General features: G+C 35.2%; 1 protein-coding gene across 3 annotated transcripts in view; it reads right to left on the bottom strand.

Moving 5' to 3' along the window:
• Positions 1-16,200, bottom strand: part of Dlc1 (DLC1 Rho GTPase activating protein) — a 381,773-nt gene that overhangs the window by 362,034 nt on the left and 3,539 nt on the right. For all 3 annotated transcript variants that reach the window (XM_013521500.1, XM_013521501.1, XM_005398346.2), the window contains one exon: positions 4,319-5,458. In XM_013521500.1, the coding sequence (XP_013376954.1) occupies positions 4,319-5,335 (1,017 nt within the window). In that variant the 5' untranslated portion in view covers positions 5,336-5,458. The remainder of the gene's footprint in view (positions 1-4,318; positions 5,459-16,200) is intronic.

Genomic DNA, 16,200 nt, shown 5'->3' with positions numbered 1-16,200 from the left:
AATTCTTTTCTTGTATATTCTTCCAGTCAGCCTCCTACTGTGGTCCATTTTTCCCTCATAATTTGCTATCTTTTTTCTGTCATTTACTTTTGCAGCACTACCCTCCTATCATTACAAAGCTCCCACATAAACATAGAGGAAACAGACACAAGAGAGGATGATATTTGTAAACTGGGTGTGATTTTATCAAATTTATGCATGCTTTAAAAGTAGTGTAAGAAGAATACATTTGATTTATATCAGTATTAGCTAATTGATGTATCATACTTTGCAGACACTTAAAGTATATATATATATATATATATACACACACATAAATATATATTTGTACTACTACATTGTTTTCATGTAAGAGATTATGGCATTTGATAATATCCCTTCCATAAGTAATTTTCCTAACATTTAAAGGGATACTAAAATAAAGAACCAAGCAATTAAAATACCAGATATTTATACAGAATAGTAGAGAACATATATCCAGACCAGTTATTTTTTTTTCATGCTATTCCATAATATACTGGACAATATTTATGTTAGGCGTTATTCTTCAATATAGTTATGAGTCACCCCTCCATATAAGTGTTTCATTCTTTGATAATAATACATCTGTAGCAGACACCCAATTGCCAATAATGCAAATTCCAGTTTGCAGCCCTCTTAGTATCAGGTGTGGCCAGGCCTCTAATATCTGGCCCTTACAGTGTGAGAGAAAAAGGAAATGTGCACCTTCTGGGTCTGCCTGTGCCTAGTCACCCCTGCCCCTTTCCCTATCCCATGGCCTGAATATAGATGAGGATGCCAGAGAGGAGAATTAGATAAAAAGGTGTGCAGGGTTCTGAAAGCACAACCTACATAATGGTCCAGGACTGACTGCTAATATTACATGTGTTTAAGCCACTATCATGCTGGCTTTCAGCGACAGCAGTCAAGTCTAATACAAGGTGATACCACAAGATCCTAAAATTGATTTCTTGTTGGAATGTGGGATTTTTATTGGAATGTGGATGTAGGTGTCTTCTCAAAGTTCGTGTTATTTTTACAATATCTTTTCAAGTTCATTTTGCTTTGAAAATGGTTTATATTTTATGTGGGCAAATAAAATATTGCTGTATATTTTTGTAATCATTGTGATGATTCAAAATTTGGTTTACTCCACATTCTTTAATTAGTAAACCACAATCAGCGACAAATACGCTAGTGCTTTAAAAAGAAAGTAACCTCAAATATTCCTCCACATATTTTCCATCTTCATATTCCCTTTGGTACAAAGATACCACATTTCAGACCATCTACTTTACCAGACCTCTCTGATTTCTGTCTCTTGGAGCTGCTCTTAACCAGATGTTTCACCCTGCAGATGCAGTCACAGCCCAGAGCACAGGACCTGCCTCACACACTAACATCTGTCATATGCCACGGGACCTGCCTCACACACTAACATCTGCTCATGGGCCATTTGGTTTTCCTTTGATTTTGGTGGCTTAAAGTTCATGACCTACTTCCTCAAATTTAAGGATATTACTACCTCAAAAGGTCAATGCTTAAATATACTACAGAGGTAATCTCAGACTGAGATTACTTCTCAGTATAATAAATACCTTGCATGTAATGTTATACCTCTCATCTATAATAAATACATGTGTGGCTATTTTGATGGTCAGAAATATTGGACACCAAGGAAAAATAAGTTATAGAAAAAACAAATGTTTGTCAAAATCATAGGTTTTAAAACATGACATTGTATATCTAAGGTACATTGGTATCTTTAGAGTAATACTACTGTACATTCTGAGCATAACTCTTACAAGCTCTTAGAGATTTTTTGTTGGTGGTACTGGTGAGTCTTGAGTATGAATAGCCTTACAAGAGATCCATGCTCTGAAATTCAATGAAGAATTTGGTTCATTGACTTGTCCATCAAATACTGAACTGATTAAAGTTCTCTAACTAAAATCATATTATATTATGGTATGTTATATTATATTATATTTCATTTTTGCAAGCTTTCATTTTACAGTTATCACTGGCTGACAAGTAGTTTTAAAGACACAACTAAGCTTCAGTATCTGGTACCTCCTGTCGTACAGATATATAAATGTGGCCCATGTGGCCCCCTGCAAAAGGATTGTGTCCTTTACACTCGTTATACTGACTTTAAAGATGAAGTATTTGTTTGGTACTCTTGTTGACATTTTGGAAAACTTTATAAATATTCAATTTTTTTTTCTGCCTTTTTGAGACAGGGTTTCACTATGCAATTCAGGCTGGCCTTGAACTCACTTTGTAGCTCAGGTGGGCCTTGAGCTCACAGTGATCCTCCTGCCTCAGCCTCCCAAGTGCTGGGATTACAAGCATGTGTCACCACACCAGGCCTAAATATTCACTTTCATTAGACTTTTTCATATAATACTTGGATATGTTGTACATATTTGCCATTTTTATAGCTATATCATGAACACCTTCCAAATTAATGTGTATGGATCTCACACATAATACAATGATGAACAACTTTGTATATTTCTTTTCCTGAATATAGTCTATTATTTCTTTTGATAAAGTTTTAAAATGGCTAATTGCCAACCTTAATATTAATTAAATGGTGAATAAATAAAAAATTCCCATGTGCTTTAGTTCTAAAAGTCTCCTCTCACAAGTACACTTTTCTGAACTAAATTTTGAACCTTAACTTTTGCACTTAATCACTTCATTACAAGACATCCTTAAATGGGTTATGGAGTCAAAGTAAATATTCCACCACACAATACCACAACATTTTAGTTCTGAAATGCTTAAAATAGAATATTTAAGTTAGAACATGTAAATAAGATATAATTATAGCTCTTAAAATGCACCCATGCTATACTGACAAGTCCAAGAATAAATTGTTCTCAGCATTCTTAGTATTGATATAAACGTCCAAGTGGTGAGCATATGTTTGGGGAATGTTTAATGTTTCTGTCAACAGTTGGGTAAGATTTGTCTTATTTTAGGGAGCTAAGTCATAGGTCAATTAATACTTTCTTACATCATTATTGCATTCTCTCCAACAGATTTGATAAAATGTATGGAAATTTCTAGAAAAAAAATGACCTGAGCATTCCAATCATAACAACTTCATGGAGCATTAACATTTTAATACAACTGTACAAGGTACTGAGTTTGCCAGAACTGTAGAATACTCTCTTGGCATATAGTTTGAGCACAGTGGTTTCTGCTGTAAAGTCTTTTAGTTCGCTTACACTAACTCATGACACATTACTGGTCTACTTTGTTAGCAAAACCACAGTTATGGAAACCAGACCTTTTTTTTTTTTTTTTTTTTTTTTTTTTTTTTTTACCACAGAGAGAGTTGCTGAGCAGTATCCTCCACCCTTTTGTAGGTAGACAGTCCGGTTGAATAGAACTAAGACTATTAACTTGGAGTTTAGTAGAATTGCAATTATGAATTGAGAAAAGCTAGAAATTATGCTTTGGTAATTTGACAAAGCATCCAAACTGCAGGGTTTCTTCAATACCAGGTGGAATGTATAGGGAAAATGGCATACTTGGTTTTACATCATGACTATTTAACACTACACTGTTTGAAGAAATTCTACAGTTTTGGCTGCCACTTCAACGTTTGCTTCTTTCCCACGCAGCTTTTGAGGGAGCATGGCACTTCTAGAGTTAATCAAAAGGTCCTTGGCACCTTTCAATTGGTCCTTTCAATTCCATTACTGGCTGTCTTTGATTAATTGCTAAAGAAATTCAGTGGCAAGAAACAAACCATGGTGCACATATTGACGGGGAATGGGCCAGGTTATCACAATTATAGTATCAGCACATTTAGGAGAAAGAGACACTATTGCTTCTGAATATGTAAAAGGGTTATTTTCAACAGGCGACTTATGCCACTTTGTTTATGATAAAAGTATACGTTTTGAAGGGACAAGAAGACAAGTCCAAATAAAGAATATTGACTAAGAAATATCATGATGATATTAGACATCACTTTTCAGAAGGCATTGGACTACGTTATTATGAATTATGTGGTAGCTATTTATTTCCAACTTAAGGTGAAATCTTGCCTGAACACAATTCCAGAATAGAATGGTTGTAAACTGCTGAAATATTATTAGCAAAATAAAGGAGTATTATATTTTAAATTTTACATATTTTTATGGTTTCACCTATTAGATAATCTTTAAATATTATGCATCTGCATTGTAGGGTGAAAAAAATATCTACATATGTTTTAAATCCAAGCAGAACACTAAATGATGACAATAAGGATATTTACAGAATTTCAAAAGCCAGCTGATCTGTGCACACGTCTTACCTTTCTCTTACGAAGCTTGACTTGGCCATCTGTGGGCTCCTGGGTGGCCAGGGTGTCCTTTACGTGTAAACACTGCATACCATCACTTGCACTGACCTCAGGAGGACCATTGTTTTGATGTTCTGAGAATCCACTTTTCTCCAGACCATTTTCAGTTCCACTGGGGCAGGAAGGAGGCTGCTGAAGGCAACTTCCAAAATCTGCTTTTAATAGTGGCAATCCTCCATTTGTACAGTGTATGGCCAAATCCTCATCTTGTAATTCATGGCAAGTGTTTTCTTCATATTCATCTTTAGGGAAGTCAGGTTTCCTTCGTTGTTGAGCAATTACAGCAGAATTAAGCAGTTGCTTCTCAGGCACAATATCTTTCACATTCAAAGAATCCAATGTATTTACTGTAGGCATATCTTTTATTTCACTTAAGTTTACATCATCACAAAGCTCCAGGCTTTTACTTATAGTATCAACAGCTTTTCTTTCCCCACTCTCTTCTGTTAGTGCTGATTCAGCCTTCCCAGCAGTTCCCCAAGAGTTGTAAGAATCATGGCTACTTTCCATGATGGGTAATGTCTTTACTAAGGAGCCTGCTCCTTCAACACAATGTTGGGCTGAGGTTTTATTCCCTTGGGTAATTAAACTCTGTTTATTATCTGTAAGGTACAGATCAGAATTGTTATCCTCATCAGAAATATGCACTAAGGTTTCGGTGCTCGCCTCCAGAGACAGAAACTGATCTTCACCTTCATAGCTGTCATTTTCATTCATTTTCTTTGAAATGTGGCCCATGAGCATCCCAGGAAAATCTCCCGGCTCTGATTCCTGACAGCAGTCTGGTAGGGAAGCACACTTCTCTTTGCGGTCCACCTTTACAGTCGCATCTTTTTCCATACTTGCCTGCAAGTTGTCGGCTACAAGTCCATGATGACATGCTGCGTTATAATCATCAGAGTTAAAAGGTTGCTCTGTCTGTTGGGTCACATGTTCTTCCCAGCTTCTCTTTCTGACAGCTGCAGACATGTCATCATAGTTTAACAACAGACAGAGAGGTACATTCCATGTGAGGTTAATGTAGATGTAACTTGACGAAAGATTATTTCAAATTCATGAATAGAAGAGAATGAATTTTGTCATTTTCACCACCTATTGAAAAATTTAAAAACATATTGTTATGGATTCATTTCTGAAGTCAAAGTCAGCCTTGGAAATGAGAACACCTAATCCGTGCTATGAAGGCAGAGGTGTGAGATTTTATAAATTTTCTGTTTATAACTTTAACAGAGATATTTTTTAAGGAAGTTTAATGATAGAATTATTTTTTCTTTAATATTTCTGGTCAAAAATTATCAGCGATACTTTTAAAAGCATTTGAGCTAGTTTACTAATAAATGAAGATATAAATACCAAGCTCCATTAAGAAAATATCTGGATTGCAATACTTAATAGAAATCACAGGAAGAAAGTTGTTGCTCTAGCTTGTCTCCTTTTCCAATTTACTTTTGTGAGCACAAATCATTAAAGAAATATATTGACTATTTCTTTTAAATTGAAACAAAGGCCACTAGGGAACTGTTCATGCAAAATGAAAGCTATAGAGACAGCATATGTAGTGTATTAGTGTGCGAAAGTGCTAACACCAATCCTGTATGACTGGGATGTATTTACTCCAGGTATGACTAAGAAATACAGAATAATTCAGTTTAGGGCATATTAACAGTCATGGATAAGACAGCATAACACACCATTTATAGTGCTTTGTTAGAGGTAGGTCTGTTCATTTATCCTATTAATGCTATTAGCAAGCTAGTATTGTGGAAGCTTAAAAAACAATGGAGCACCTATTCATGCATCCTAGTTTTGTGATTATGAGTGAGTAAGCTAATATTGTTGACCTTAAAAAAAATAACCTCTCCACAGTTACATATGTAGAAAGTAAACCCATAATCAAACTAAGTCCTAGTTGTTTCAAAAAATTAATTAAGTTTATTGGTACATTTTAGGTGTACATGGTGATCACATTCATTGCAAAGACTTTGTACCTGTGCAAAATATAACTTGACTCTCTTTTTCCCATTCCCCTGCCCTTCAACTCCTCTTCCCCTCTTTATTTACAAAAGCTTCTGCTCAGATAGCCAATAAAGTTCATCGTATCCAAGGAATTATGAAATTTCACCTTCCTCTCTTCTCCCATGTCTTTAGTATGTAAAAGCTCTAAACTCCTCATGCAGGGATCCAACTGTACCATAAAGAAGGTGTCAGAATAATGAAAGAATTAAGGCAAGTCTTCAAAAACTTGAGTCTCACTCTCTTTGGCTTCTAAAGAGTCTGGTGTGTGTCTTTCTGTTAGAGATTGGACATTAAAATTCAAGTAAATAAGAAACCCGTTATAAAATAAGGCCAAACTGTAAAGATTGATACTACCTAGGTATCAATCCTTTTGCCTCCAGTTATTTAAATCTTTTGTGAAAGGAAACAAATGGTACCAATGTAAACTCAAACTTATAAAAGCAACTAATCCAATATCATTGCAGAATGAAACCAAAGAACTGGACTGTCAATGAAAAATCCCATTTAAAGAGTAGCTACTTTTAGTTTTTATTCTGCGTAAGAACTGTTAGCACTTTATATGGATTGGCTTATTGATCTTAGTCATAAAGAAGATTAACTGCTGTGCTGATTTTGGGTCATTTCAGTCTCTGAAAAGGACTTTGACTCCTCACCAAAAATTTCAAACTATTCTGACTACACACATGCTGGAAAGGTAAATATTCCCACTTCATAAAGACTGGTAAAGTTGAGGAATATACTAGAAATGTAGTCCACCAGGCTGAGCAAATATCCTTCTGGATACTATTTGGTTCCCTCAGAGGTCTGTGGCCATCTTTGAAAATGGCCATCATTCACATTTTCCATGTTGGCCTTCACTTTGCACTCAAAAAAAATATAAAGTCTCTGAGTTCCATGCATAAGTCATTATAGTGTGGGAGGCTACGGAAAGTGGAAAAAATGCATAGATGCAGGCCAGAAAATTTCTGCTTTCCTGAGCAAATTTAGGTTGTAATAGGGCGGTTCTGTGTTAGATGCTTTCTTTTCTTTATTTTTATCCAGGGTAGAAAAAACGGGCCAACTTAAGAAATGCCAAGTGGTATTACTGTGTCATTCCTAAGCCACATTTACATTTAGGTTGAGCCTGAATTCTGGTTTTATTTTATGTTTTTAAACTGAGAAGAAATATATAGTTTTACTAACTTCTTGGGGGAAAAGAAACACAACAATTATTCTCTTAAGACCTTGCAAAATATTAACTAACTTATTTCACTCCACCTAATAAGAAGCCAAGTATTTCTATCAAGTCAAAAGAAAATACTTCAAAAATTTCTGAGACAAGGTACAGTCACTGCAGAAAGAGACTGTAAATTAGATAGGTTCAACACAGCATTAACTCTGTATTCCTTTCTACTCTAAGTTCTCTGAACATTTCTAAGTCATTATTATGAATATATACTATTTTTACTAAGAAACAAAACTGCCTCATTATCATTATGAGCAACATCATTACATTTCAAATGCCTTTTCTGTATGTTGTGGTCTGATAGGTTTTTCAAAAATTTCATCTCCACAAACATCTCTGCCTAAACTTCTATTTCAATTCCAATTTGTAAGATTGATAGTTACATTAAAGGCTGAAAAAGTAATTAGTACATATGAGTATTATATTACTGGCAATTACATCTGACCTTATAGGCCTCATTTTCTAAATTATATGGATTGATTAAAGTCTTATCTGTAAGATAGGAAAGTTTTTGTAAAAAACACACAAATAAAAAACAAAACAAAATTGATTTTCCCTATGAGGTTTCTCACCAGGCTGCCTTATTTAAAATCGTATTTCAAATTTCTGACCACTTATCTTGCAAATTACTATTACATTTCTTTTCTAAATCATTTTTATGTGGTTGCATTCAAAATGAGCTCAGTTACTGAGGATTTGGATGGACGATCTGGAAAAGTCTAGGTCATTCCTGAGTGTTGAATTTATGAAGTGAATTTCCATGGGGATTTTTCCCTTGTAAAATGCATGCGTTCAAACATCGCTGTATTAATATCACAAAAGGCTGTGTGTACTATTACTTACACAATGATTCTAGAAAATATCTGTGAAATATCCGAAGTTGCTTTCTATAAATGCATGAGATGCTAAGACACACAGTGACTTCAAATATATTCTTTGAGTTTATTTTGTAATTCTTAGTGTGCCTTAACATAAATATTTCATGGAATGCAATACATATTTTATATTAAACAAAGTTTAAGTGCAAATGTATCTAAGAATGACAATTGAAGATACTCTAGTTCAAGAATCATTGACCTATATGTGATATCAAATGATGCTCTACTCTGTATAGGCTTCTGAGATAAACATACACCTTATAATTTGGACTGCCAGTTAAATAAAGTGCCTGATGATAACTGCTATTGATGATCCTATATCCAGGGAAAACAAGGCTCAAATGAAATTCTGACAGCTGAAATTAAGTGTGTAGCATCCTAGGACTCATAGTATTCAGATCACGATCACTATTAAACATGAGTTTACTTAATACCCAGTGGGTGGTGGACACCCTGCTGAACATTAAGAATACAAACCTGAATAATATATCAGATTTGGAGGTTTTCCAAATTTCCTTTCCTATTGGAGGTTTTAAAGTTGTAGGAGAAACTCATGTAAACAAAAGTCTTATCATGACTGCAATAGAAATGATACGTGCACCAACACCATGAAAAGCTGAAGGTCAAGCGCTGGGGTGTTGTCAATTTCCTCTATCTCCCTAGTTCCCCTTCCTTTTCTCTATCTCTCCTTTAGGGAGTGGTGCTGGAGATGGTGAATGTATGAGGCTAGGACTCCACAAAGGCAGAAAATACTGAAGGATGTCTTCTGGGATGCGTTTTCTGTGTCCAGAACACCCAAGTTCAACGAGAGTTTAGGGAGAGTTTTCCACCGGATGGAAGAAGTCTCTTTACTCTCTTTGGATTCTTCTTATTCTAGAACAACTCTTTGGGAAAGAGAATAGAGGAAATAACAGGCTGTAGAGAATTACTTACAATTTGAAAACTCATTAGTTGTCTAGGAGGGGAACGGCATTTCTCAGGAGCATTTCAGTGAATAATTGAGGGGAGAAAATTTCCAAAGCAAAACTTTAGAAAACATTCCAGAGCTCATGATCTAAGCCTTTGGATTGAAGAGAACTTGTGAAATGACATACTTCAAGGAAAAAATAGATTACATCAAGAAACATCATTGTGAAACTTTAGAATGCAGAAGGTAAGCCAAAGATCCTAAATGTCATCCTAGAGGTACACAAGAGATTCTATTTTAGAAAATGGAAATAAGAATGGCATTAAATTTCTCAGCAGCAACAATGGAAATAAGATGATGACAATAAATATGCCTTCAAAATATAATGGAAGTTTCTTTCTACCTTTAAATTATAGGAAGAACCTTATTTTAAACCTGTTTTTGGAAAGCTCCTGGACAGAAAGTTTCAACTGAGACTAAAAATATAAGAAAGGCATGACTTTAGTGAATTCTAACATTTCACACAAATGACCATGGAATAGAAATTCTTGGATGAAATTTGTGCAGCAGGTCTAATGTGCGATGAGTTCACATAAATCCTAATTTTTCTACAAGAGATATCTCTAAGAAAAAAAAAGAAATTATACATGTGATCGCACTGAGAACAACTGGTCAGAAAGTCAGACAACTGGGATGAAAGAATTAGTGATAGTTAGGTACAAAACCAAGGAAGTCAATTACTACATAGACATTTTGTAATTGTTGTTGTACTGGGGATTAAACCACAGATTCCTATGCATTTTACGCAAGCAATCTACTACTAAACTATATCTTCAGACCTTTCAAATTATTTTTTTGTGAGACAGAATCTCACTAAGTTGCTCAGGCTAACCTTAAAATTGGGATCCTCCTGTCTCAGCCTCCTTAATACCTGAAATTAAAGGCATACACCACTCTGCTTAGTGGGGAAAAGTTTTATAAGAAAAAATGTAACTATCGTACACTACCCATTTAAGTTGTGAATTTTTTTATGGAGTCAAAATAATACAAATACAATAATACCCTGCTTCACAAACACTTCTGCTTGAGAATAATCTGGTTTGAAAACAGAAGTGTTTAGCAAAATGGTGTTTCTCTTTGTGAGCTCTGCATTGGGTGACTAACATGACCATGGTGATTTTCTCCAGAACCTTGGAATGAATTAAATTTGTGAATGTGGGTACTAGTGTAAATACCGACATAGGCAATGATAATGTAAAAATTATTTTTTACTACATAAGGTGTTATGAAGAGTAATGTTAGAGGTGGTGGGGAAAATAAAAGTTGCGCAGAGGTAAATATTCACCTTCTATTGTAAGAAATTAAAATATATTTAAAATGGAAAAAGTCTTATCCTAATTATATTGCTTAGAAATATACAAGTAAATATCAGGTAAATATTGTTTGAGATAGAAAAAAAACCTTTCCTCTGATTCTCAGAAATCATGTTAAGTGATCACCTAATGTTAATACATTCTATGGTAATAATTTGGAGATTGAGTTGATGCAGAGACTTGAGATTCTCCATAATAGGATCAAAATGTTCCTGTCCCTTCTCCACTCACCAGACCATTCCTTCACGATTACACAAAGAGTAACCTCATGCTGTTAGTGAGCTAAAGGTGTCCTCTGGGATACTGATCTCTAGTCATGAATGTCAGTGAAGTTTCATGAGATTTCTAGGTGTTTTCTTTTTCCTTTTGTGATGATTTCCTTTCTTCACCCCAGCATTTTTGGAAATTCCTGAATTTAGGTTTGGCATTCTGAGTGAAGTGTTATCTGAAAAGAAATTTAAAGTCCAGAAAATATTACATAAAGTGCATTCAATCAGTTACTATATAGAAAAAAGAGTAGTTTTCAGTGGTCTCAATGTCTAGACACCTCACAGTACTTGAAAAGATGATAACATTTTAATTTGTTTGCTCAAAAGTGGGTATCTTACTTTTTAGGACTACAGATAATCATACACATATATAACTATAAACAAATGAACACATGTTTGCCCTTTGGGCTTTATGTTTGTATATACTATATGTATACAGTTGAAATATGAACAAATAAATAAATATGTGATTGACTCTTGGGCTTTTTCTTAAGCACTTTGACACTTTTCACTTATTGGAAGTGAAAATAAGTGTGTCCCTGGTTTTCCCTTAGGTGGCTAGAGTTTGTTCTCTCTTTAAAAATTTTCCTTCATCCTTACCCATTGTATGTTCAAATTCTAGGTTATGTTCTGCTCCTACTATTGCAGAAAGCATATGCTATAGTTACTACAGAGCAAGTAATCAGTCATGGAGAGAATAAAAGAAGATATGAGATAAATAATCATTTTTTCCTTGGAAGTAGATCACCCTTTCTAAAATGTGCTTTTGGAAGAAGAAAATGCATCTGAGACAAGAGAAGAACATCTCAAAATCGACAGGTTTTTTTTCTTTGCTAATGGTCGGGGTTACATTGGTGGTGTGGAGGCCAGGGGAATCTAAACATTCGTAGTGAGTTTTAATCTTAATATATTTCAGCCTCCCCTCAGGGAGTCACATTTGTACCTAGTACATGGCCCTAGACACAGAATAGATAATTAAGGTAGACAACCACGGGATGATTAAGAAACAGGTACAATTGCAGCATAGTGTAAATGTGCACTCACTGTGCCAGAGTAAATCTTCATTACAGTGAGCAATGTGGAGGCCAAAATGGTAATGATTTTGCTAGGCTGGACACGTTGGTGAAACTTCCCACTGCCCTCCAATTCAGTAAACTGAAGAAGAGTGCTTCTCATTGTCCAACTAAGGGAACACCAGCGAGACGCTTAGGAAGAGCAAGAAAACTTCAAGCAGATGTGATTTTTTAAAACTTCTGTTATGTACATGCACAAACAGCAGAAAAGACAACATATTTTTAAAAAGCATAAGTTTAGTGAAGATAATCAACCTTTAGGAAAAGACAATCAGTGTTTTCTCTTTAAAGTATTCCGTGGTGAAATTGATTCCTCATTAGTGGTTTGGGGAAACCATAAAGTTCAGCCCAAATTCTTTATTAGTAAACTGTTTAATAATAAATATATATTATTTGGATGCTTCCAAGTCTTTAAGCAGTCTAAAAGTCATCCTCGAACTTTAGAAAACTTTAGAAAATTACAAAATAAAACTAGATGATCACCCAGATAGAGTAAGTAGTATACTACATTTCCTAAGAGACGCACCCAACCTTCCATCAGTTTTCAATTTCCAGAAGAAAAATGAAGTAAACACTAAAATGAAAAATATTCCTTTAATGTTAACCTACTTTGGTGTGTATCTCAGCCTTTTTATAAAACTTGGAGGGCTTTTTTTTTCATTCTTTGCTCTCAGAATAGAGTTACTCCAGGAATTAAGGCAAATTTGAAAATTAACCCTTTCAATCTAATAGAAGTCTGCTCATCAGAAAAGAGCAGGGTGTTACAAAATTGTAAGGTATTATTTTGGCGGTGCCCTATTTTTACCTCCAGGTTCCTGAGTAGCATCTAATTATCTTGCAGGGAGGAGTTCAGGTCCTGGCAGTGTTTGACTTACCACCCACGGTATAGCTCTGGGCAACCAGTTATAGAGACTCTCTTAACATTTTCTTAAGAAACCCACTTGTAATTTGAGGAAATTTTGGAACACTTCGTGATATTTTTTCTGCTATCAATAAGACTTTTCTGCAGATATATGGTTTCCAGTAGATCCCTGAATTATCACATTCCTGAAAGGCAATATTGCCTCATGGCTGTAATATTTCTAGATACCTACTCTGGGGAGGGTCTCCATATTTAATCTTTTAAAAGGTACACAGCCTTCTCAATAATAGCATTCCATATTATGAAGACCACTTGGGGCATTTAGAAACAGTATGCCTTCAATGAGTTCCACAAATAAATTCGTTAGTGAACAATCATTTTTGCATGATATCTCTTTTCTACAGAATTCTTTATAATCAAAAGACATATTTCCTTTACTCTGAGCTTCTCTCAGTTGGACTTTTTCATGCAACAGGAAATAGCTTAAATGTTAAAAGCTTGGCTCCCCGTCCCCTTTTTCCTTTTGGATGACAAAGTAGTGGGACTGAAATGTGGTTTTGCCTCATTACAAAAAGATATTTCTGCTCACTAAGAGACATGTGTTATAATGTTTTATCATCATCATAGTGAGATGTGGCTCTGCTTTAAGTGGTCACTTTATTTTTAGCTTTGCTATCATTTCTAAGAACACTCTAACAGTAGAGAGTAATCACTAAGTGTAAATAAAGATACGGCTACAATGACAAAGGTGCTTGGATAGCAAAATGACAACAGAGGACTGAGCTTTCAGTTATTCCATAAACACAATTTTCCAGAAATCAGAAACACCAAATTGCTGGGAATTTAATCATCTCTGTAAACTTAGTATGCTCCAAGGGGCCAATGCTTGTAATAGCTTTTGTCTTCCATGCTTAATACCTGTAATTTCATCATATTTATCAACTAGGTGCATTTGAGTTTATCTTCAGCATAGGTGCTTATCTATATACCTAAGTAATATTGAAGAAAGACACTAGACATTTTTTATAATAAAGATAGTAAAACATGCTTCCATTAAGCAGCATATCTAGTGGCCCAGGTACTGTACTTGGCATGTTACTCATACTGTCTTTTACTAATAATGCTCACAAATATCCTATGACAGGGGTCCTCAACCCTGGACTATGAACAAATACAGCTTTGTGGCCTCTTAGGAGCTCAGCCACATGGCAGGAAATGTGTGGCAGGCAAACAAGTCAAGTTCTTCTGTATTTAGAGCTGATTCCCGTTGCTGGTATTGCCACCTGCTCCTGGCCTCCTGTCAGATCAGCAGCACCATGACATTCTCTTGAGAGTGAACTGCAGTGGTAAGAGGGACCCAGGTTATGCACTCTTTATCAGAATCTATCCCGAAACCATCCATCCTCTCCAAACCCTGTCTTTGGAAAAACTGGCTTCCACCATGAAACTAGTCCCTGGTGCCAAAAGAACTGGGTGATCACTGTTCTATGATATAAATACTATCATTGCCCTAATTTAATTGGGAGAAACTTTGGGAGGACTATGTAATTAGCTTAAGGTCAAACACCTTTTGGTGGGCAGGAGTTATATTTTTCTGTGTGTAAAAGCAAGATAGCTGTTAAAGAATTTTTTTTTTCTGGTGATTTAATTGTCTAAAATCTTTATGTCTCAGTTTTCTCATATCTGTAATGGAAAGAATGAAAACTTGGTTGGGAAAATAATAGTGCTGAGTTCACACATCAGTGAGCTGATAATATATGTTGAGGAGTTACCTCAAGGCACATGGGAAGCATTCACTTGATGCTAAGTGACACCACAAGAACCATGATGGTGGCCCTGATGGCAATGCTGATGTAATGAGAAAGGCTCCTATACTTTGCAAGGTAAGCTAGAGACTCTGTAGATGAGAACAATCCGGAATGACCCCTTGCTTGCCCATATTATCTCAGTATAGCTGTGATTAGACCAAAAAGTGAAATGTGATGATTCAAATGAGAGGAGATTAAGTAGCAAAGGTGACTCAAAGCCAGTGTTCTGACTCTGCCCGTGAGTTTACAATATACGATCGCAGTTCAATTGTGGAAAAATCAATAGTACTCTGCTCTCACTGGCCTCATGTAACTTCCAGTGTGGAACTATTTCTGGAAATTCATACTTCTGGTCCTTAATAAACTTGTAATGCCATCTTAAAGGAGTGTAGTTAACCTCTGGCCTCGACCTCTGATGACTTTGCCAATCACTCATTTTTCTTCCCCTTTAACAATTATTACTCTACCCTTACTGGATGTCTGGAGAATAAAATAAAAGTTCCACTCTCACATACTCCCACTCTTTAACTCTGCTTTTCTTGTTTGCCTACTCATTCCACATTTATTTGTTTGCAAACAGGTATTGACAGTTCCTACTATGTTAGATATTTTTCTAATTTGGAGGAAAAAAAAAAAAACATGGTTCTAAACAAGGTCCTAAACTTGCTCGGTGAACTTCTATTTCATTTCTGTTAGCAAAATTGATTTTCTCTTTGAATTATTTGCACTGTGTTGATAAAACACTTTGCTACTAATGTGACATAAGAATAATATTTTCATATATATACATATATGTACAAAGAGCAGCAACACTGTTTTCCACCTGTCTCTCAAGCAGCATGGACAGTGTTCTGAATGTATATATTGTCTTTCAGGGTTTTTGCATCTGAGGCCCTCTTTAAGACTTTCTAATTCACTTCTATATAGTTTATAATCCACTGAATCAAAGTCACCCACTGCTTTTGTTAACTAATTTTCAGGGTCTTTGCTTCCCTTATTTTGTTTAATGTCCTTAATAACTAAGCCCAAGCATTTCTCAAAACTCTGAGGTAACCAGCACTTTAATGCCAACACAGAACCATAAAAACAAATTCTCACCCTAAAGCTAATAGAGAGCTGTGCTAATCAGTAAACCTGCTTGAAGTAAATTGTGCTTTAAGGGACCCATTCTCGTGTACAATTTTGACATTTCCTTATTTTAATATTGCAAACCTTCATTCAGTTTTAGGTCATTTCTTACTTGGAACTTTGCTGTATGATGGTTTCTAAAGAGTCATTTCCACTGTAAGATGATATTGACACCAGTTCATTCCTTTTCCAAGAAGGAACAAAATCAAAATGCAAATCATACATTTTAGACTTATTTTAAGCATTTAAGACCCAATCCTTTATAAAGAAAATTAAACCATGTCTTAAGAATTTA

Source organism: Chinchilla lanigera, unplaced genomic scaffold, assembly GCF_000276665.1.
Source record: "Chinchilla lanigera isolate Chin_1 unplaced genomic scaffold, ChiLan1.0 scaffold00062, whole genome shotgun sequence".
NCBI classification, from domain to species: domain Eukaryota; kingdom Metazoa; phylum Chordata; class Mammalia; order Rodentia; family Chinchillidae; genus Chinchilla; species Chinchilla lanigera.
This window is presented reverse-complemented; position numbering and strand designations above follow the sequence as displayed.